Source organism: Abramis brama, assembly GCF_963993115.1.
Source record: "Abramis brama genome assembly, chromosome: 17".
In the NCBI taxonomy this organism is placed as follows: domain Eukaryota; kingdom Metazoa; phylum Chordata; class Actinopteri; order Cypriniformes; family Leuciscidae; genus Abramis; species Abramis brama.
In genome coordinates, this window is record NC_139979.1 from 4,880,299 (window position 1) to 4,903,468 (window position 23,170).

Consider the following 23,170-nt stretch of genomic DNA (forward strand, 5'->3'; position numbering starts at 1 on the left):
CCTGTTTTATCAGAACATTAAATTACAGAATACAAGTCACTAGACATACATCAGACTTGGCCATTGTGGGTTGAATGCATATCTTCATATAATAGGAAAACATCTGGATGGATTATGTGAAGTATGTAGAATATCTGTAGTTCATGTATTATTTGAATGTGTGCCATATGTTAATGAAAAGAAGGAATTAAATGGAAAATGTGAGAAAATTGGTGTAACCACCTTTTCCACAGCCACTCACTCTTCCACTCTTCTTGGAGAAAATATCTGAAACATTAAAATATGTTCTGGAATTTAAGAATTTGAGTTTTGTTTTTTCACCATCATAAGTAGATTTAAAAGTCCTGTTGACGGTGGTAATGAGCCGAATGGTATTCAATCTGCCATCATAAAATGTAATAAGAAGTAGCATATATGCCTCATGAGTTAATTTTAGATACCATATGCAAATAAAATCACTGCACACATACATTGCATAACATAATTTGTTTAATTTACCAGCAACATAAATCTTTGTCAACAGGCAAAATATGTATCAATTAAAAGAAATATATTTGTTAGTAGGCGACCAACATGTAATGGTAATATTTGTATGTTCCAGAGAACAGCAGTAGATGAAGCACAGTGGTATCAAGCACTCTTCCCAGAAAGAGCTTTACATAATCTGGTCAGTACTTCTTGATCTGGGACACTTCATTCAGGTAGGCAATAAACAGCTTGGTTCCCTCGATGTAGTTGTATCTGAAAAATAAAAATAAAACAACATATGTATCTGCATAAAGAAAAGCACTCCAGCAGATTAAATAAGATCTAGTTACCTGCTTATCTTCTCGTTCTGTGAATGAAGGCCGTCGTCAAAGCCTCCGATGGGAAGCATAATGATGCTCTTGCCTGTTACATCCTGAAATGTTCTGGCAATGGGAATCGTGCCTCCCTCACGGATCAAGTCAGGCTCTGTGCCAAAAACTACAGGAGAGAAGTACGTTGTGACGTCATTACTCCCTTGATCATTTTATATTATTAAATGCACAACTGTTTACATTGTGAATCTTGATTCTAGAAGTATTTTTTCCCTTTGCACTTTCTCCTTAAAAAAATTCAACAAGTTCTCAGTTGCTTATAACTGCAACAGTATTTTAAAAATCCAAACAAAAGACAAAAGTTAAAGGGATACTCCACTTTTTTTGGAAATAGGCTCATTTTACAACTCCCCCAGAGTTAAACAGTTGAGTCTTACCGGTTTCGAATCCATTCAGCCGATCTCCGGGTCTGGCGGTACCACTTTTAGCATAGCTTAGCATAGATCATTGAATCGGACAAGACCATTAGCATCTCTCTCAAAAAAATGACCAAAGAGTTTCGATATTTTTCCTATTTAAAACTTGACTCTTCTGTAGTTACATCATGTACTAAGACCGACGGAAAATGAAAAGTTGCTATTTTCTAGGCTGATATGGCTAGGAACTATACTCTTATTCCTGCGTAATAATCAAGAAACTTTGCTGCCGTACCATGGGTCCAGCAGGCATAATGATATGACGCAGAGCCTGAAAATAGGTCTAATAGGTTAGACAAACTTAGTCCCGGTCACGTTGGAAGTTACCGAGCTGGGGACTATTTTCAGGCGCTGCGTCATATCATTACGCCTGCTGGACTCATGGTACGGCAGCAAAGTTTCTTGATTATTACGTCGGTCTTAGTACACGATGTAACTACAGAAGAGTCAAGTTTTAAATAGCAAAAATATCGAAACTCTTTGGTCATTTTTTTGAGAGAGATGCTAATGGTCCTGTCCGATTCAATGATCTATGCTAAGCTATGCTAAAAGTGGTACCGCCAGACCCGGAGTTCGGCTGAATGGATTCGAAAACGGTAAAACTCAACTGTTTAACTCTGGGGGAGTTGTAAAATGAGCCTATTTCCAAAAAAAGTGGAGTATCCCTTTAAAGACTCTGTAATTAATAACATCATTTGCCGTGCTTTTTGAGAGCAGATGTCACTGCTTTACAATTTCTTTGTGGAGAAAAATATGTTTTTACACCTAGAATATCCTCTCATTCCCATCAGAATAGAAGTGCAAATTAGGGATTGTACAGCACAGGACCTCTCTTGACCGCTGCTTTTCCGGCTTCAAATAACGGATGGGTGGGATCAGCCAGCCAAGGTTTGGCTCCAATAACCATGGTGACGTTGAGTTTATTGGGACTCTTGCGTTTAGCAAACACTGATCGTAAATATTCAGTCACCTAGGGTTGAAAAGATCATATTTAGCTCTTAAAGAGAGTGTGAAGAGTTGGATTTACATCTTAAAATGAGATTTATCTGCTTTCACCTGTTTTTCAACTGTGGTTGGATCCATTTTAGGTACCTGGCGAATGGAGAACTTAGCTATGACCTTGGCCGGTATGACAGTCTTGGTGCCAGTTGAAGAGAAAGCACCCTCTATGCCGTGGATAGACACGGTTGGGTGACGCCATCGATGAGCGAGTAAGTCAACCTGATGGGATTAAAGAACAGTAGCATGAATTTCTAAATTAAAACACTAATCTATCACAAAGCTGTCATATGACTCAAGAAAACTTGGAATTATAGAGTAAATTATGACATATTTATTATTTTCGGGTGAACTATGCCTTAAAGTCACCATGAAATCAAAATTGACAATTCTTATTTTTTATGGAATATTGCAGTGGTTATTATAAATGATTTGTCAGTGCACATCATTATTTATTTTTTTATTCATGCGCCTCATAATCTTTAATCAAAATAACATCCCCTCCCCTTTGCAGCTCATCTTTTCTCTGATGATGTGTTTACTGGCATGAGGGCGGGGCGACCTGTCACTCACATGAGATCCACCAATAGCAAACCACAACCATCCAATCAATTTCCAATGGACAAAATCAAGCCTCGCCCTACATTTGTTCTCATTTGAGAAGCCGTTTCAGTCAGATTTACATGACAAAAAGGAAGAAAAGTCTATCGCAACTTCCATTTCATGCCGTCTTTAAAGGACAGGACAGGACCATTAGCATCTCTCTCAAAAAAATGACCAAAGAGTTTCGATATTTTTCCTATTTAAAACTTGACTCTTCTGTAGTTACATCGTGTACTAAGACCGACGGAAAATGAAAAGTGAAATGAAAATGTCATTTTTTTGAGAGAGATGCTAATGGTCTTGTCCGATTCAATGATCTATGCTAAGCTATGCTAAAAGTGGTACCGCCAGACCCGGAGTTCGGCTGAATGGATTTGAAAATGGTAAAACTCAACTGTTAAACTCTGGGGGAGTTGTAAAATGAGCCTATTTCCAAAAAAAGTGGAGTATCCCTTTAAAAACTGCCATCTTTTTCCTTGCCTTGTTAGAATACATCAGCTTGTCCATGCCGATTTCTTTCTTGTAACTCTCCATGTCAAACTCAATGTCTTGATACATCTTCCATTCCTCATCGGAAAGATGTGCGACTGCATCCCTAATGCCAGGAATGAGGATCTCCCCGCTAGGGCTGATGAGTTTGTCTGTGTAAAAAAAAACTGATTATGATCCTCGATAACTGATGATTGATAATGAGCTGGTGAAATACTAAAGAGCCGAATGTGTTAATAAGCACCTAAGATGCCGATCAGGTCTGTCATTGGTTCTATTACTGTTCCTCCATAAACTCCAGAGTGCAAATCCTTCTTCGGTCCCTCCACCTATTACCACCATTAAAAAACAAACAGGTGTAAGGAACTTTGCTATTAATGAACAATTCATCAAAAATACTTCAGATCATAAATGAAACAAAGCAACTAACAGGATGCAGACAAACTTAATATATTATGTTGCAAGCAGTGTTGGGTAAGTTACTCTAAAAAAGTAATTAATTACTAGGTAGTTATTACATCTTCACCAGTGTAATTAGATTACTGTACTAATTACTCTCTCTAAAAAGTTTTGCACTAATTAATTAATTCAAATAAATAATATAAAAGTCAATTGCATTAATTATTCTTGAACTGACTAAAGTATAAGAGAGAAGATTACATTAAAAACATGTCATTAAATTTTGATGTTAAACCACTATTGTTTTTATATAGAATTATTCTATAGTCTATACAATAATTAATGCAATTACATCAGAAGTAACTGTAATTAAATTACAAAAAAAATCAGAGTTATCCCTTAAAAATAATTAAATTACTTAGTAATGAGTTACACCCAACACTGGTTGCATGTCAATACTGGTTAACTTATGGATTTGTTTTCTTGATATTTTGTGACTTTTTCTCATGCAAAGTTTCGACACTCTGTGTTGTGGAATGTGCGTATAAAATTTATATTTGTGGGTCAATTCGACCCAAATTTTTCATAGTTGTTAAATCCAGTTTTTATGCTCTCATGTTTGTTTGTTTTTTGTAATGTTTGAGAACTATTAATGTTAAACATTTTTACCTGTTTTTTTTTTTCATAGTGCGATTTTTGGCAAACTGTTTTGAATCCAATTAGGTTAAATTTGATCCGCACCATAACGATCGTACCCAGATTTTTTACATTATACAAGGCTTAAGCCACATATACATGTATAAAATATGATATGATATTTTAAAAATATATATATACTATATAGTTTAACTGCTTCTATTGTTCTCATTTGTAAGTCGCTTTGGATAAAAGCGTCTGCTAAATGAATAAATGTAAATGTAAAAACTAAAAATATCTGGCTATGGCACATGAAGAGCATCTGAATGGTTTAATCACGGTACCTGAGCAAAGAAGTAGCAGTTGCCTCTGGTTCCGTAAGTCAGCGCGGGTCGTTTGCTGAGCCAAACACAGTCAGAGATGATGATATAATCTACATCTGAGAAGAATATGTCTTTCTGGTCCTCAATCATTTCATCTAGGCCATTAGAGCCAGTCTCTTCCATTCCCTCAATGATGAATTTAACATTGACAGGCAGCTCCTGTAGGACACAGTTTGAACTTCAAACTCTGGACAAAAAGTCGATATAGCAACATGTTGCATTTGAAGAATTATAACATTTCATTTAATTTCAACCTGTCTTACAATGTTAAGGGCCTTGTAGACCTCCACAGTGTGGATCCAGGCCAACACTGGTGCTTTGTTATCAGATGCTCCTCTTCCATATAGATTTCCTATGAGTAAACCATACATATTATCTGATTTTCTTGCAGGTCAAAAACCTTTGAAATCACCATGAAATAAAAATTAAACAATTTTTTAAAAAGAAATATTGCAGTATTTACTATACATAATGTATCCATGGACTTCATTATTATTAATATGCTTTGTAATCTTTAATCAAAGTAACTCCTCCCTCTTGCAACGACATCTCTTCTACAATGATGTGTTTACTGGCGCGAGGGCGGGGCAAACTGTCACTCACATGAGATCCACCAATAGCAAACCACAACCATCCAATCAATTCCCAATGGACAAAATCAAGTCTCACCCTACATTTGTTCTTGTTCCATAAGCTGTTTCACTCGGATATACGTCACAATAGGGAAGAAAAGATTATTGCAGCTTCCATTTCATGACGACTTTAAATGTAAAGGTTTCATTCAATATCTACAATTAGCCTACTGGCAAATGTTTGGCAAAATGAATCACAGCTACGAAGCATATAGTGATAAAGTGATTATTTGAGTTTTGAGAAAGCAAGACATTTAAACATTGAAGCTAAAAACATTCAATTTAAGTAACAGGTGACAGGGTTACCATCGATATCAGTCAGCTCATAAGGTTCTGTTGCCCATCCGTCTTCTTTCTTGGCTGGCTGGACGTCCACGTGACCGTATACGCAAACAGTGCGTTTACTGGGATCACTACCAAACTGAGCTGTGACCACTTTTGGCAGGGCAATTGTGCTTCCATTGGGAGACTGCAAAAGAGATGAACTGAAGGTTTAACTTTGATGGTTCTATTTCATTCATCCAGAACTTATAGAACCGTAGTTGCATAACTCTCGTTTTAAGTAATGAATAGTAGAGCTGTCCTAAATGAAGACACTAAAGTTCATTGAGCATGAGTGTGTGGATGCATGATCTCACCGCCTGTGTTCCGACGTCGATCATTTGCACGGTTCCTCCAATGAGCCGGAGTTTTTCTGCAGTCATGTCCATCATTCTGTGCAAGTCGGGTCGCTTTGTAACATCACTAGAGTCGCTCTCCACAGCGACCCACTTTCTCAGTGTCTAAAACAGACAAAATGGTTTTTTAAAGGTGGGATTTCATACATGGATTATAAATAGGCTATGCAATGTTTCTGAAAATACTCCATATGTTGTGTGTACAACGGTTAATTAGCCTACTAACATTAATTATATTATTCATTTTTAAACTTGATTGAATATATATATATATATATATATATATATATATATATATATATATATATATATACGGTATATATATATATCAAATTTAGGAACTGAATTTTAAAAACGAATCTCAGCAAAAATCTATTTCCTTCATCAACATCCTTTGCTGACCACATTAAATCTTCAAAGAAAAGAGTCTTGGCAATTCTGTGTCTTCTTATGTGGAGTTTAAATAAACAACTTCATCTGCTACAATCTGCAACAGACTGTGTTGCATTCCTGCAGAGATAAGATGCATCAATAGAGACACATAGATGCCATTCGAGCATCTACAGATGGATGCTGTCTTTCTGAGCTTTCTTAGCTCACAGTTTGGACACAAGATCACCAGTTATCATATGCAATCTTTAAATAAATGAACAACTATAACATCCTAACCAAGAAATACCTCGATAAATTCCTCTTCATGGGTGTTGACATATTGCGTCAACTCCTCAAATTTGAAGGAAGACGCTCCTGTCCACAGAAGAAAACAAACTAAACTAATGCTGTTCATCTGTGGAGAGCAAACAGAGTCATCAGCGGAAGACTGACACACTGGCAGAATATTCTTAATCTCAGAATAAGAACTAAAATGTTTTTAAGAGAAATGAATTGACCTACCATCTCAAGACGATTTGCTTACAAGGAGGTCCAAAGAGCTCAGCGCAGTCCAGTGCTCTCTCCAGATGAGGCGGTGTTAAATAGTTTTCATCACAGGGAACCTCCCGTCGAGATAAGGTCACTGAAGTCTCCTTTGCATGGAAAAAAACAGCTTATAGCTGCCAAAATGAATTTTCTTGCTGGCAAACACAATCCCTAGAGCAAGGCTGAGTAAACCCCTCACGCTGAGTTCAGTATGGAAGCAGATCAACTACATTCCAAAGCTCAAACACTTATAGTGACTCTGTTGAAAGGACAAACATCAATACTTCACTAGATAACCTGACATCTCTTTGTATGCTGGATTTACAAAGTTGAATTAAATTGGAAGATTAGTTGAAGTTAGGCCTTGAGTAATTTCAACGATGAGGTTCGAAGCTTATGCAATGGAAGCCTTGTGTTTAAAATGAGATTCTCAGAACGTTCTGGGCAAGGTTCTCTCAAAGTTATGAACAAACGTTCTTCTAGTAATGTTAATAAAGTGATCTGGTCTTTAAAAAAGTTCTCAAAACGGTAGCACAAGAACAGTATTCATACGTCGTTCATGGCACATCTTTTCCTGAAACGTTTTAGTTGAACATCCGTCTACTATACTTGTTTCAGAATGTAATTCAAAAGTAACATTCCAATAATGTTTGCAAAGTGTTAAAATGGAATGTTTTCTTAATGTTCTTTTGTAAAAATTGCCAATGCATTTTTTTTATGTGGTTGCTGAAAAGTTGCTAAGGCATTCCGAGTGATTTCTAGAGTTGAGACAGATTGACAGAAAAACAGATTTTCTTGATAATGCTGGAAAAACCTTAAGCCTAATTAGTCAAGTAAGTCATAGAAAACCTTTGTCAAGCTAACATAATGAGCATGTTGACCATAGAAATCTGGTTTTAATAGATGGGTCATGCCGAGAACAGACACCAATCCTGTCCGCCATTTTGATTTTCTTACACAAAACTAGTTTTTCACGCTTCTAGGCCGTTTGTCTGATTTTCACCAAATTTGAGACAGATCACCATCAGACCATGCCAACAAAAAGTTGTGGATTTTATGTTGATAGACAAAACAATTTTCGTATACCCCATCAACAAATTTGATGGCATAATGACAAACTGCATCTGAGACTGTATCTCCAAAGCAATCTCACAGCAAATTCGTACGTATTTTATGAGCGGGCTTATTCGTTCGACCTCACTCGTACGTTTTCGTAGATTTGTCTAGACCCCAGTGATGGGTAGGTTTGGGGGCGGGGCTAGGGATGGTCCTTCCTGATGACGTTTTTTGAACAATTTTATGAATTCGTACGAATTAGCCACCTCGTACAATACGTAGCCTACAAATTTCCGTGAGATTGGGTTGGTATCTCTGGAAAGATTTGACATATTGACACCAAACTTGATGTGTGTAATTGTCACAAACACTGACCACACCAGATCAATTTGGTGTCGGCGCCATCTACTGGTCAAAAGTAATATGCAATTATGTGACATAGTGATTGGCTGTGTCCAAAATTGAGGTACTTGAGGTACACTTTCTTGAGGTACTTATTTTTAATAAGTAGGCTAATTACTTCACAGCCACTAAAAAGTATGTTCTAGATAATATGAATGTGTGTATGTAATCTGGACATAGCATACTACATCTGCCATATTGTTATCATGTGATATACCAGCGTCAGTTGTGTCGCTTCACTGCAATTCATAAATCCTCTCCTCTTGGCCTCATGGGATAGTAAAGTGTCCATCGTATGCACACTTAAGTTCTTTGAGGACTGTGAATTAGGACATACCTTTTTGACACATACTGTTTTTCGCCTATACTGTAATAGGCTATCGGATGCAGCCATTGTATTCATGGTCTGACATCTGCTGCTATTAGTTTCAAACTAGTAAACTAATGTATCGTATAGATGACGTCACAGCTAGGACTAAAAGTTTGATTTCAAAATGCAAGTAAACTTTGATGTGGAACTGATTTACTGTCTCAGCAGAATGATTTAAGCCATTTGAACTTTAAACACACTAGGGGGCCTTATTAGGCGATCAACAATGAACTTGTCTTTAATTGTGTTGACAGGTTCAACATGCAATTAATTCAGAGCGTGCAGAATATTTCCGGTCCTTTTAACTTGTGCATCCTCTGCCAGCATGTTTGATGAGATAAGTGAACGCTCCAGTGTGCAAAATATACACCAATAATAACTTACGCGGTTTTGCAAGCATACGCAGGCTGTGGTCATACCAACAAACAGTAAATCCTGCATGAGTCGGGGTGTCAGAGCGTTTTTTTATTCTTTTGAGATTAAATATGAGTAAATAGGTTAGTTCAGTATTTCTGGAATTCTGACCTCTGAAAGTTGGATTAGTCAAGAAAGAGAGATTAACTAGGCTATATGGAGCAAATTCTTTAACATCGAGGTCCTTTAAAAACTTATGCAGAAGGCAGTTTCAGAGGAATACCACAAGATGGGGCCCTTGGAAATGTGATTTTAGGCTTGAAGTTGTCTGATAATAATCATCTACAATCCAGCTTTTATTACGTTATGCCCTTTTATACTACAATAAGGTGACCTGGTTTATCAGCAAAATATATTTCTTTTATTTCTCATTATTTTTATTACAGTACCAGTCAAAGGTTTGGAATATGTTTTTGAAGTCTCTTCTGCTCACCAAGGCTGTTTTTATTTGATGAAAAATACAGTAAAAACAGTCATTTTTTAAAATGTAATTTATTCCTGTAATGTCAGCTGAATTTTCAGCATTACTCCAGTCTTCAGCGTCACATGATCCTTCAGAAATCACTAGGTGGTGATGTCGACTCATTAACAAATTCATCCTCATTCTTTTTGGTTAAAAAACTACATTTATTGATTGGAAATGTTTACTAATATATTACTCATATATCATCATACACAGACATTTTTAGGTACAGTATGGCTTAAGTACTGTATACAGTATATCATAAAACAAACGCAATGTCTCAACTAATTACCTTGTTTTTATTTATTATTTATTTTATTTTTATTTCAGAAGATGTTTCAGCCTGATGATTTGGGCCAAAAGAAGTTGCATGTTTAAAGCTTCAAAGTCACAGTGCTTGGCTTTTTTCCTAGAAGGATCCTAGAAGAAAATAGATGTCAGAATTTATATTGAAAGGTTATGCAAAATAAAATAAAAAAACAAACAAAAAAACAGACTCACCTGGTTCAACCACATTCCGCTTCCCCATCAGACCCACAAAAGTCTGGAATTTCTGCCCTGGAAGTCATTTGTGTGATGATCAGAAAACACATGATCAGATTTTATTCATACACGATTCAGCACGAGCAGTCACTTTTTCTTTAAAAAATAATAATAAAAAAACACTTATAGTCACATTCACTTAAATGCACAGATTATAGAACATGCTCATAAGTGCAAAAAATCAAACTAAGCAGTTCTGAGGAATCTGATTAGGAAAACTCGCCAAAATCCAGCCTACTTACGTCTCCGTGTTATCTGTGATTTTGCTGTGAAGAGAAAGCAAACCTGATGTCACCATAATTATTTAATATTGATTTAATATATAGATAGACACACACACACATAAACATACATATATTTACCAGATGATCTTTTCCCCATTAGACCGTAAACCTGTTGTAGTACAGGAGTTCGGCTAACCTTTTCCAACAGTGTCTGTATCTCCGACTCCAGCAAATTTACCTTCAGATGATACAATTACTTAAATAATGCAACCAACATTTCTGTGCAAATGATATCACTTCTATATTCCATAAATAACAACAATGCAAGAGTGAAATCACTAACCTCGTCCTGATACCTGTCATTCATCCAGTTATCCTCATCAGGATTGAAGTTCTGGCACAAAATATCTGTCAAAGCAGACAACAGCAGAAGAATCAGCAGCAGGATCTTCATGATGCACTGATGTTGGTGCAGTTCAGTTCAGTTGACGGATTACCAGTGACCAGACAACAATCACTCGTCTGATGCCAAACTCTTAGGCTGACCACAGAAACCCAATAAATTCAGACTGGAACTGAATAACCTGAGCATTGCCTGTGATGATCCCTTCACTCAGATGTGGTCAGGAGCTCTGTTTAAATAGGGCTGGTGAAATGGGCACATGATGAATCAGGTGGCAATTATAAATTATTAAAAGAAAATTGCTGCTTCACTGGATTATCCCTGTGAGATTCATCCACCATCGTTTTCAGCTATTATTCTAATGATTCTGCATTTGACCTCTGATCGACTCCTGGTTCAGATCCTTTGAGATGCTTGATTAATTTGAAGGAGTCTCAGAATTAGACAGTAGCTTTACTTCATGACACTTCATGGTTTTGTTCACTCACTCATTCTGATGTGGCTGTGATTGATTTCTGTAAATCTATCTTGTCCTCATGGTGCTTGTCTGCATGTGTCAGTGTCTGAACTGACATGAACTGCATGCACATTGTCAAATATATAATAGAGCATTCTATTCTATTCTATTCTATTCTATTCTATTCTATTCTATTCTATTCTATTCTATACAAATATTTTATATGTATTTATATATCTTGTGATACATTTATTAATGTAATGTGCTTATTTATTAATTAATTACATTAATAATTACATTTGAATGTGCATGCTGCACAATAAGCAAGAAAAAGGAAAAGTATGATTTAAAAAATAACCATATGTGATATGATGGGAAAACAATCTGTGTGATGAAATGTAAAAGCGATTATTGTTGTTAACTACAATTATAAATAGAAATATTAGATGAAAAACTTACATTTAAAAATGATGCCTCTGGAACTAATTTAAATAAGTTTAAGTTTAAGTACTAAAATTATTAAAACTACAACTTAAATAATAAATAAATTAATGCTAAAATAAATAAAAAACGAATAAAAATCACAAAATTACTTAAACTTAAACTCAAATTAAATTGAAAACTTAAAATCTAATTCAAAATTGTAATAAATACTATAATATTATATAGGCCTAAATAATAGTAAGATAACGTAATTAATAATAATAAAAAAGTATTAAAGATGCCCCCAAGGAAATAACATAAAAGTCTCTGAAATGGATGTCCGATTAAATAAAATGAAATGGTCGTTGCTGTTCTTTTTACTACAGTATTTGAATGTATGATTATTATTTTGCATAGTAATCTGCTACGTCTCGTCTCTTATTGGCCATTTGAAGGTGTCACTCAAACCTGACAGGCCTCCGTAGGTCACGCCCCCGCGTTCATCCATATGAGGAAGAACTTGAATAAAAGTGAAACAATGTAACGTTAGAGATAAACAGTTTCAGGACCGGGCACTTTAACGAACAGCTTAATAGTTCACGTACGTGTTTATGAACAAAGAAATGCCCGTTTAGAATTGAGAATCATGTATTATTGTCGATTATTGCTGATTTATTTTTATCTGTTATATTTATGCGTTGCGTTTCGCGTAAATGCAAAGACTACTCCGAGAAATGCGAAATCGTTTGATAATCTGGAGCACATAGACTATGTAGAGCAGAATACGGGTAACACTAGATCCAAGGGAAGGTCCAGTGAAGGTCTCGGGGGGTTTGAACCTGGTGATCCTGCTCCTGCCTTCCAGGTTCAAACTCTGGATGGAGTGTTTATTTACAATCCCCAGAATGAGTCGAGGCGCGCGCTCATCGTGCACGCGTTCACTAATAAATCCGCGTTTTTGGAGTGTCTGTGGACGTGGAGCGAGTCTCTGTCGGACCTGCTGGAGTATCTGCCGTCCAACACCGAGGTCCTGCTCCTGTCCCTGGATGACACTGCAGTGCAGGACTCGCTGTGGATGAGGGAACAGGTGTACATAGCCACTGCACACAGGTACTGACACGCACACACACAGACCGGGCTATTGTTCAGTATCAGAGGACCGTTAATACCATCTGATACTATCACTGTACATGTGCAGTATTAAGGCAATAGTGTAGCATTCTTTACATTACTTTGGAGAACCATTTAAATATTATAGTATGCGAATATGTAAACATTCAATAGATAGATTTCTACAGACAGACAGACCAAGCTTTTTTTAATTCCTACATTTATTTAATCATTTATTAATCCATCCATCCTTCCTTTCTTAATTCCTTCCATCCATCCATCCATCCTTCCTTCCTTCCATTCAAATTTCCATCCATCCTTCCATTTTTCTTTCAATCCTTTCATCCTTCCTTCCAAATTTCTTTCCTTCCTTCCAAAAAGTACTAGGTTTTATTATGATTTTAGGACATCATGGTAATACTGTGGTATTGGTTATTAGTTTGGAAAAGGATATATCGCTCGATGGTGTTTTAAGCCCCCAATGGCTCAGAGGCAGCTAACCCTACCCTCAACCTTAAACCTACCTATCCCCTCGCTGCCTGGAAGGCGCCGTTGGGGGCATAAAACACCAAACACCGGATATATCCAGGGCATATCAAAGTACCACGGTATTACCATCTGACACCATGACTGTAACACTGTACCACTACAGTAAGCAAAAATTGTCATTTAAGGTATTAATAAAGTAACACAAGACACCATTTTTTCTTGTTAGAGGAAAAGAGATCTTGTCCAGACTGCATTTCTCTCCTACGCCTGTGTTCGCACTGGGAAACTGGATACCCAGAGTTCTGTACTCATGGGGGTGCGGTGGTCACAACTGCGGCCTCGCTCAGGTGCTTTTCTCCTCTCCAGGTGAGTGTGGATGTCTTGATGGGATCACATGGCTTGGTTGTACTAGGGATGGGACGATTACTGGTTTCACTATAAACCACGATAAAATGTACTGACGGTTAGTAATATCGTTTAAAATGTAATTATCATTAAAACCGTGTTTGATGATCGCGATTTTAGATCCTGTTCAGCCAGCAACAGTCTGACGCAGGCGCAACGCGCAATGTTGTTGTTTTTTATTCAAGAAGGAATTGCGGAAGGCAGTGACCGTGCTCGGGAGATTTTTCAGCCTTGTTTTAAGAGAACCAGTTCTGAGGTGTGTGGTCATATTTTGGCTTTAACAAAAGTCCTGAGGGAAACTTAATCGAGGATGGTCACCCTGTCAGCTCTAACAAGCACAAGAAAAAGTAGCCGAGTCGTCTTGTGTGACCATTACCCACTGTTGTATAGCGAACGCAAGGCAAGTTAACTTTGACCTCAATACCAGGGAAATAATTGGGCAAAAAATGTTGATTTAAGTTGAACTATTTTATATCAATCACTTGAAATAAAGAGTGAAGCTTCCGCAAAGAATTGTTCGCAGCAAGTGGCTTTGAGCCAAAGACGAACGAACAAGTTCAAACAAGACTATGTGACATTTAAGGGATAATAATTTATTTTCATTATACACTTATTACACCGATTTTTTTTACCACATAATTACGGGGACATTGAATTGATCGAACTGTTATAAATCCATTATGTACAGCGTACAAAACAATCGTTCAGAAAAGATGATCACAACAATATTATCAAACTCTGTAAACAATAAATCAACTCTGATTTAATTTTCAATACAATTAAAAACGGAGACGCAAGACGGCAAGTTGTATTTGAATGAAACGAGAGAGCGCGTCCATTGTGATACAGTCTATGATTGTGATAGCCTACATGGTGTAACGTCTCTGTCAGAGAGTTTGAATACTGCCCAGATAACGTACAAGACAGTGCAAATGAACTGGTAGTTCCACGAGACTTTTATAGATGTTTTCTCTCAGTTAAGCACACTCTTCACATACATGTCGAAGAGCGAATGTTAAAAGGGAAAATAAAACACTCTAAAACACGCTACAAATCAAAGTGGAAGTAAACACATTATAATAAAACAACAGTCAGCAGTAGAGTCATCTTCCTCTTTGCGCGAGCAATCTCACTCTCACTGTGCGTGCGCGGTCACATAAAAACAGCATGCATACAATAACGTACGCCATAGAAGAAGTTATCACACATAACACATCAACATTCATGTCATGAACACTACTTAACACTAGGAGGCCGTTACAATGGATGTGCGCGGTGTTATAAAGCGTTGCTATTGACGACCGTCATTATAAGGAAGGAAATACCACATAATAGAATCTTGCTTTAAAAAGTGCATAGAGCTGCTTGTTTTATTTGTTGTTTGTTGATTTTCAAAAATAAAACTTGAAATGTCTTCAGTGTGAGCATCAACTCTTTTTGAAAAACTTTCATCTCGTTTTAACAAAACCGTGATAATATTGATAATCGCCATAATTTTGGTCACTATAATCGTGATATTAAATTTTCATACCGTCCCATCCCTAGGTTGTACTATGTTGTCACACTGGGGGCGTCATTTCTTAAATATTCATTAGATTACTGATACATTCTGGAATTGCAGACTGGAGCATACCGCTGATCGCCAAGCGTCTAAATGCCCGATATGACTGGCTGAATGGTCGCTGGGGTGCAGATCCATACAGATTGCTGGATGCAGGGGATGGTTGTGAACCTGTGACGTCTGTCAAAGGTGCTGTTGCATGGGTGTCTGAGGGTGGCTGCTCTTTTTTCATAAAGGTGAGCTACATGAGCAAGGCAACATGCAACATTTGTTCAAGACACAATATACGGCCCGATTAACAATGTTTTTGAATGTCGAAGATAAAAAACATGGCCGAATCCAATGCTACTGGAGTGCTGGTGTATGCCTTGCCCGGGAATCCCATACAGGACATGAACTGCTCAGGAGACGAATGTTCCACCTCGCTCAACATACCTGCCTCTATGGTTCATATTGAACCCTCTGTCATGCAAGCCCTACGGTGAGCAAATAGTTTATAGGCCATGACTGGGCACATAGTGAGAGAGATGGATTGTTTGTTCTTCTTTTACCACTGGGTTAACATAATCATGAATTTTTAAATTCCATATTTTTTTAATCACTTTTTTCTGGGTTTATAATTAACTCCTGGTACTCAGATTTTGATATTTCACTCTGTACATTTGTAATCTCAGGGTTAATCTCAGTGTTGTAAAAACATTTTTTTTGTTCATTTTAAATTAAGCTGAAATAAAATTAAATAGCACTGGTTCTTATTTGCATATTGGAAATGCTGTAATGTACTTCAACAATAAATAACATTGTTTATTCTTCACTGCAATTAATTAATGTGCCATCATGTTAAAGTATTTTTTTTAGATACTGCAACCAAACAGTGTGTTAAAGTTTCTGTGCCTTTAACCCAGGTTAACCTCAGGTTAAAAATAGTTGAAAAGTCTTATACATTTGAAAATATCTGTGTGAATTTGCAGCCTCTACTATGCCTTAATTGTGTCATTTAAAGTCTAATCAGTGTTTTTTTTTTAACTGATGTGGATTGTTTGCAATAGAAAGGGGCGTCCTGTGAATGTAACGTTCCAGATCACACCTTCACCAAACTTCTTCTTTGGGATCGACCAGAAGGGGGCGCTGTCTGAGATGGGCTGGTTTCTCTACCCAACCTTTAGATTCATGGCCTGGCAGGCTCAGTGGTAAGATCTGTTGGGCGAAATATTTATATCCATGAGTTATTGGGCAATGCTGATAATCTTAACTTTGCTAAAGGGATATTTCACCGCTGGAAAGATGAATGTGTATTTAAATTGGGTCATTTATGTAGTAGAAATGTGAAATTATTTTAGAAGTTGGTGCCTTCTAGACTGAGAAAAGCCAGAAAATGTATTTTTGGCTCATGTGGATGAAAGACAACAACTCCCAGAATGCACTTGCTTCGCTGCCCTACGAGGCCACTCCCAAGCCACGCCTACCGGTTACAGAGGGCAGTATCGGAAGAAATGACACAACTAGGCTACTAGTCGACTCAAAACTGAAAAGACGGCGTTTTATCGTGAGATCCCCCTATGGGCGGGTTGAAGACATGCGGAACGAGCTCCTCCTACTGGCTGTAGTCTCTCACCTCTGGACAAAAAAGCCTCAGATGACGCTAAATGATGATTTTTGCGTCATTCGAGGTTTTTTTCCAGACACACAATACAGAAATCTCTCGTCTCAGGGGGACATGAGGGAGGGAAGCACGGTCATTCGAAAATACTACCAGGTTTCTACTGATACAAAGCTTAATGCTAATCGGTGAAGTATCCCTTAAGTATTGGCCTGTCTTAAAATCCAGCTCACATTTATGTGATCCTGTAGGTTCACATTCAAAGAGGCTTTGCAGGAGCAGCTAAGTCGGCCTGCCTTTATAGTACCTGTGTTTGAGCGTCATCTGATGCAGGGAGAGACGGGCGCTCAGGCAGTGGTGGATCTTCCTAAAGGTTTGAGCTTCACATTAGTAGTATCTACCAATGCAGGCCTGTCATTCAAAACTCGACATCAGAATTTTTTCCTGTTTTTCTTTATAGAGATTTCAAATTATGATGTTCTGGAGCTGGACGCCTCCCTGTCCTGTCCCGGCCGCAGGGACGAGACATGTGCTCACTGGGATCACACTGTACAGCTGTACATATGCTGCAATCACACCAGCCCCTACTGCAACCTGGAGCTCGGGCGCTGGATAACGGCCTTCCGCAGGTACTTGAACTGAATCGTTGCTATTCTTTCAACACCGTCATTTTGGACCATTTTTGAATTTCTGCTACTATTTGAAAATGTTTGTGACTATCTTTACAGAGGCACAGGTCATTGGCTGACGGATGTGTCCCCTTTGATTCCCCTGCTAAATAACAATAAGTGCTCCTTCAGCATGAAGACTGCGCCATGGGCGATGCCATGGATGACGTCTCTCAATCTACGCTTTAGTCACAGCAACCAGACAGGTCAGAACATTATCCTACAGGTCATAAAAACATTCAGTGTGGCAACTTAGTGCAAGGTCTTTAAGTTAATCACATTAACTATAAACATGTTCCACTAACGCTTCACAAACACAAAGTGATGCAATATTCTTTCAGTTCTCATTGTGAACAGTATACGCTATTGTTCAAAGTTTTCAAAGGTTCAAAGTTTTTTTTTTAAAAGGAAATGAATATTTTATTCAGCATGAGCTCATTAAATCAAATTGACAGTAAAGACATTTATAATGTTACAGAGGATTTCTATTTCAAATAAATGCTATTCTTTTGAACTTTCTATTCATCAAAGAATCCTGACAAAAATATATCATGGTTTCCTCAAAAATATGAAGCAGCACAACTGTTTTTAACATTGATAATAATAAGAAATGTTTCTTGAGCAGCAAATCAGCATATTAGTATGAGTGATTTATGAAGGATCATGTGACACTGAAGACTGGAGTAATGATGCTGAAAATTCAGCTCTGAAACACAGGAATAAATGACATTGTAAAATTCCAACAGAGAACAAATTTTTCAAAATATTACTGTTTTTAGGCCCAATATGCTTCAAGAAAAATCGAAGAACGAAGTGATGTGATATCATTTCGAACAAAATCAGGCCAAAACGAAGTTCATTTCGGGAGTTTGAAACAGTTAACCAAAGTGAACTTTCCGTAAAAAAAAAAATTAGCGCTCTGGCTGGTTATTACCATTGAGCTACAATTGGTCCCTGGCGATGATGTAGTAGGTGGGTGTGGCTCTACCGTCTTTGAAGTGGAAATCTTCTCCAGGACATAAGATGAAATATTTGCATTCACACCACCCTGACCCAATATTTCCCTGGAAAGAACATCTCGAATACTACTTTATTGTATGTAGCTGTATGCAGCTGTTGCTCACCCACACATGTTCTATCAAGTCTTCCTCAAAGGAACCATGTATCTTACAGAGAACTTCAGCACAGTGTGTTACTCCAGCTTCCTGCATACTTGTAGTTTATACAGTCATCTTAAATAAGCTTAAGTATTTAAATGTATTTAAAGGTCATTATCGTTGCTCTATTTTTAGTGCATTTGCAGGAAATCATAAATACACTATTCTTGGAAGCTGGATTTAGGGGCTTGGCTGTTTCCCAAAATACATATATAAACCTAGTTAAGTAGTTTGCAGAAGGATGAGGACATCTGTTATGAATATTGAGACTATCTGCGCTTGTCTTCACAGGTAATTACTCAGAGAGATTGTACCCTTTCAAGGTAACGTCGCTCTTCTCTGGTGGGACGTTTGACAAAGACTATAACAGCAGATACCAAGAGATCAAGTTCAGTCTTCCAGCTTCAACAAAGAAGGTGATCAATTATTATTATTATTATTATTTATAATAATAATAATAATACCAACAAAAACTATTTTTTTTATAATAATATATAATATTATAATATATATATATATATATATATATATATATATATATATATATGAAGAGTTCAGATGCAAAAGCCTCTAAGTGCCATCTGAAATTTTCTTCTAGAATGATCATTTTTATCAAGCTTGTATATTTAAGTTCAATAATTTCACTTAAATGGCAATTCAAATTTTTAAGTGAAATTACTTAACTTAAATATACAAGCTTTATAAAAATGATCATTCTAGAAGAAAATGTTAGATGGCAAATTGAAATGTAAAATTGAAACGTTTCCATGAATTGAATGTGTATTTTTGTGTGTGTGCTGGAATGGCAGGTGGAGTTATACGCCGTTATCACGGCTCACGGATCTGACGAGAACTTCTGCGGGGAATTTTGTGTGACATCACACCACTTCCTGATCAACAGAGCCATCAATAACACACTCATATTTGAGTCAGCTGGTTAGTAGGACCTTAGTGACAGGATGGTTGGAGTGTGACACTTGATAACATTTTATCACATGAATTGAAGTGATGTGCTCACACTGTGCCAGTGAGTAAACAGATGTGCATTTCTGGGTAGGATCACCCCTGGGCTGTGCCATGCGGGTACCTGAAGGGGGAGTGCCCAATGAACATGGTACCTGGTTGTACGGCCGCGGAGGCTGGTGCGACGGGCTCCAGGTGGATCCGTGGAGGACCGACATCACTTCCCAGGTACAATAAATTGGAGCAGAACAGAATGCAGAAACATGAAATATGATAAGGTCTTGAAACAACAATGACTATGTTTACATGTGCACCAATAATGTGATTATTTTATTGATTTAATCAGAGTAAGGACTTAAAGGATTAGTTCACTTTCAAAACAATTTCTGCTGATAATTTACTCACCCCGATGTCATCCAAGATATCCATGTCTTTCTTTCTTCAGTCGAAAAGAAATTAAGGTTTTTCAGGAAAACATTCCAGGATTTTTCTACACAGAATGGACTTCAGTGGCAACCAACTATACCAATGTTCAAAGAAGGTTCAAATGTCCATCTCAATGCAGCTTCAAAGTCTCGACACGATCCCAGTCGAGAAATAAGGGTCTTATCTAGTGAAACGATCGGTCATTTTCTAAAAAAAAAAATATATATACTTTTTAACCACAAATGCCCGTCTTGTACCAGCTCGGAGATGCGCCACGCATTGCGTCATCACGTTGGAAAGGTCACGCGTCACGTCATCTATCTAAGTTATTTGTCTGTGTATCCGGTTCAAAAAGGTAGGGAAGGGCGAAAAATTTAATCTCATTTTCTCCTCCAACTTCAAAATCGTCCGACATCTTTGTTTTAATTTATTATTATTATTTTTTTTATTTTTTTTCGTGACCTTTCCAACATGATGATGTAATGCGTGGCGCATCTCCGAGATGGTACAAGACGGGCATTTGTGGTTAAAAAGTATATATATATATTTTTTTTTTAGAAAATGACCGATCATTTCACTAGATAAGACCCTTATTTCTCAACTGGGATCGTGTCGAGACTTTGAAGCTGCATTGAGACGGACATTTGAACCTTCTTTGAACATTGGGATAGTTGGTTGCCATTGAAGTCCATTCTGTGTAGAAAAATCCTGGAATGTTTTCCTGAAAAACCTTAATTTCTTTTCGACTGAAGAAAGAAAGACATGGACATCTTGGATGACATCGGGGTGAGTAAATTATCAGCAACTAATCTTTTAGTCACAGTAAGATTTTACATGACATGAGAAAACAAAGAATTGTGGTTATTTTTACCTCTATTATTCACATTCCCCAATGCACAGCACAGATAGTGAAGTATCATACAAGTTCATACAAGTGTTACTGGCCACTTTTTTAATATACCTGCATCAAGTGCAAAACATATAGACTATTGAATTTTTTTCAGTGATGTGTCTCCATTTTAATGTTTTCCTCCATCAATATACTACATCATATTAATGTTGCACAGCATTGTCTACATAATCTCAGTTTCTTCAGCACCCCAAAAATGTGATGCCTTCTTTACCGCCATGTTTATAAGCACATGACAACGTCATCCATGTATGTCACAAGCACATGCACGCTTTGGTCAGAGTGGAATAGTTATAATTAAAGTGTTTACATGCCTGTTTATTGTGATTAAAATCAGCATATACCAGGTTTTACTACTATTATGGTTGCGGATATGAGCTTAATCACATCAATTTTATCAAAGTATTGTGTTTACATTAGGTAAATTATATTGCCTAAATATCAATGTAGTCACACTATTAGGGTGCATGTAAACATAGTCAGTTAAAATATAAACTATAAAATAGGTTAGGCTGTTCTAATGATTTATGTGATGCATGATGTGTTATTGATTTAAAAGCATTTTGTTCCTCTCACAGCTGGACATGAGTGGAACCAATTCTGTCCTTTACTTTGGACTCTACGAGGGACGTAACCCAAATCCAAAGACTGACCCGGGGTACATTATTATGTACTCCTATCTAGTATTTTATAAATGATTTTACAGATCTGCAAATATATTTTTTTTCTCACTTGAATCTTTAACATTTTTGACAGCATTCATTTTCCTTCATTCAGTATCATTTTTGTTTTGATGATTCGTGTTAATTTTAGTATTTCCTCATGTTGCTCTTTTTTTTTTAACCAAAAAGTTATTTTTGGTTATACTGTATGTGCAATCTGACATTATTAAAAAATCAAACTTGTACTACAGTTGACTACTGAGATTAGACACACTGAATGGGATTTAAAAAAACACATAAATTAAGAGATATTTTGGTAACACTTTACAATAAGGTTTCATTTGTTAACTACCTCTACAGCATTTATTAAAATTCAACATTTACTAATACATTTTTAAAATCCAAGTTTGTTAACATTAGTTAACTAACATGAACAATGAACAGCCGGATTTTTATTAACTAATATTAACAAATATTTACTGTCCCAATTGTTCGTTCATGTTAACAAATGAGACCTGATTGTGAAGTGTTACTGATATTTTTCGAATAAATTGTTTGTCTTGAGAGACACATCAGTCTCACTGAGGCAATTTATTTGTATTTCTATCCTGGCTTGTGCAAAACCTAGTGAGTTGTCTATGTAGGCAGCATTTTAAGGCATCATAGGCACTCCCACACTGTAAAAAATGTCTAGCCTCTCCAAGTGCAATTCTTGTTGCAATAGTCTGTTAACATTGGCTCAATGAGAAATAATACGTCAGACTAATTGAAAAATTTAGATGTAACCAGTCACTAGAAAATTTTGACTTGGGGATGTAATTTTTAATTTTAATTAATTTTTACAGTGCAATGCAAAAGTTGTTCCAGGAAGCATGATTATGCTGTTCTCTAAAATACTGAACCTTCTTTTGGCCCTCCTTTGTGAGGAAAAAATCCCATAATGCATTCCAAAGAGCTCAGTGACAAATACTGAGAAGTATCCTTAATTTTAAAATTAAATCTAAAAGTATCAAGCTTTTCAAGCGAGTTGCCTCCTATCTAAAGTGTTCCAAACGTATGATGTTCCATTTCAGTTAGTTGCAGTTGCAGACATCAGGACAACTTACTAGGTTTTGGAACAGTGTTTCACATAATGTTTAATAAAAGAACTGTATTTGTCCTGTCATTCTTCTAAAGTCTTGGTAATCTCTGTATGTAATGCATGGTATACATTGTATGATTTGGGGCTGTTTCAGATGAAAGATGATCAACTTGAAACAATCGTGGCGATTTCTTTGGTCGTGGCTCATAAACGGTGCTCCTACTGTACGACGACAAAGATAGCCTGTGAAAATGTGTCAAAAATTTAGGATGACCATCTCACAGTGTGTTTGCTGCTACGACCCATCTATAGCCAGTGATAATGCAACATGAAATTACGTATTGATCAAGGCGACATGACGCTAAAACTAG

General features: G+C 36.9%; 3 protein-coding genes across 5 annotated transcripts; 1 reads left to right on the forward strand and 2 right to left on the reverse strand.

Annotated features, from left to right (window-relative positions):
- Positions 1 to 471: 471 nt before the first annotated feature.
- Positions 472 to 7,124, reverse strand: cndp1 (carnosine dipeptidase 1). The gene is made up of 12 exons (XM_084089448.1): positions 6,989 to 7,124; positions 6,774 to 6,881; positions 6,056 to 6,199; positions 5,724 to 5,886; positions 5,049 to 5,137; positions 4,747 to 4,944; positions 3,612 to 3,696; positions 3,359 to 3,519; positions 2,333 to 2,497; positions 2,105 to 2,246; positions 819 to 966; positions 472 to 741 (listed from the first exon to the last, which is right to left on the reverse strand). Exons 1-12 carry the CDS (start codon positions 6,989 to 6,991, stop codon positions 669 to 671), a joined length of 1,479 nt encoding a protein of 492 aa, XP_083945574.1. The 5' UTR covers positions 6,992 to 7,124; the 3' UTR covers positions 472 to 668.
- Positions 7,125 to 9,736: 2,612 nt separating this feature from the next.
- Positions 9,737 to 11,054, reverse strand: LOC311067402 (uncharacterized protein). 3 transcript variants are annotated; one of them, XM_084089242.1, is made up of 5 exons: positions 10,828 to 11,054; positions 10,623 to 10,722; positions 10,503 to 10,526; positions 10,219 to 10,275; positions 9,737 to 10,137 (listed from the first exon to the last, which is right to left on the reverse strand). In XM_084089242.1, the coding sequence occupies exons 1-5, from the start codon at positions 10,936 to 10,938 to the stop codon at positions 10,127 to 10,129; spliced, it is 303 nt and encodes a 100-aa protein (XP_083945368.1). In that variant the 5' UTR covers positions 10,939 to 11,054; the 3' UTR covers positions 9,737 to 10,126. The 3 variants fall into 3 exon arrangements, with proteins under 3 accessions (XP_083945368.1, XP_083945367.1, XP_083945369.1); XM_084089241.1 differs by having other exon boundaries at positions 10,503 to 10,545; XM_084089243.1 differs by having other exon boundaries at positions 9,866 to 10,137; positions 10,613 to 10,722.
- A 1,186-nt stretch (positions 11,055 to 12,240) lies between these two features.
- LOC311066768 (uncharacterized protein) lies at positions 12,241 to 22,883 on the forward strand. The gene is made up of 12 exons (XM_084088116.1): positions 12,241 to 12,877; positions 13,593 to 13,732; positions 15,393 to 15,568; positions 15,653 to 15,813; positions 16,382 to 16,522; positions 17,184 to 17,305; positions 17,393 to 17,561; positions 17,661 to 17,806; positions 19,049 to 19,173; positions 19,567 to 19,693; positions 19,815 to 19,948; positions 21,635 to 22,883. The coding sequence occupies exons 1-12, from the start codon at positions 12,414 to 12,416 to the stop codon at positions 21,752 to 21,754; spliced, it is 2,025 nt and encodes a 674-aa protein (XP_083944242.1). The 5' UTR covers positions 12,241 to 12,413; the 3' UTR covers positions 21,755 to 22,883.
- Positions 22,884 to 23,170: the final 287 nt, after the last annotated feature.

What these genes read in the sequence shown, in the direction of transcription:
- cndp1 (XM_084089448.1), bottom strand. An exon ending in TGAGCTGACTGATATCGATG is followed by an intron (nt 5,138 to 5,723) that starts GTAACCCTGTCA and finishes GTTTACTCATAG; the next exon opens with GAAATCTATATGGAAGAGGA. An exon ending in ACTGCTACTTCTTTGCTCAG is followed by an intron (nt 3,697 to 4,746) that starts GTACCGTGATTA and finishes TGGTGGTAATAG; the next exon opens with GTGGAGGGACCGAAGAAGGA.
- LOC311067402 (XM_084089241.1), bottom strand. Translation starts at nt 10,938, where the DNA reads ATGAAGATCCTGCTGCTGATTCTTCTGCTGTTGTCTGCTTTGACAGAT. An exon ending in AATGGGGAAAAGATCATCTG is followed by an intron (nt 10,546 to 10,622) that starts GTAAATATATGT and finishes TGGTGACATCAG; the next exon opens with GTTTGCTTTCTCTTCACAGC. An exon ending in ATCACAGATAACACGGAGAC is followed by an intron (nt 10,276 to 10,502) that starts GTAAGTAGGCTG and finishes AATGACTTCCAG; the next exon opens with GGCAGAAATTCCAGACTTTT.
- LOC311066768 (XM_084088116.1), top strand. Translation starts at nt 12,414, where the DNA reads ATGTATTATTGTCGATTATTGCTGATTTATTTTTATCTGTTATATTTA. An exon ending in GCTGCTCTTTTTTCATAAAG is followed by an intron (nt 15,569 to 15,652) that starts GTGAGCTACATG and finishes TGAATGTCGAAG; the next exon opens with ATAAAAAACATGGCCGAATC. An exon ending in GGACCGACATCACTTCCCAG is followed by an intron (nt 19,949 to 21,634) that starts GTACAATAAATT and finishes TTCCTCTCACAG; the next exon opens with CTGGACATGAGTGGAACCAA.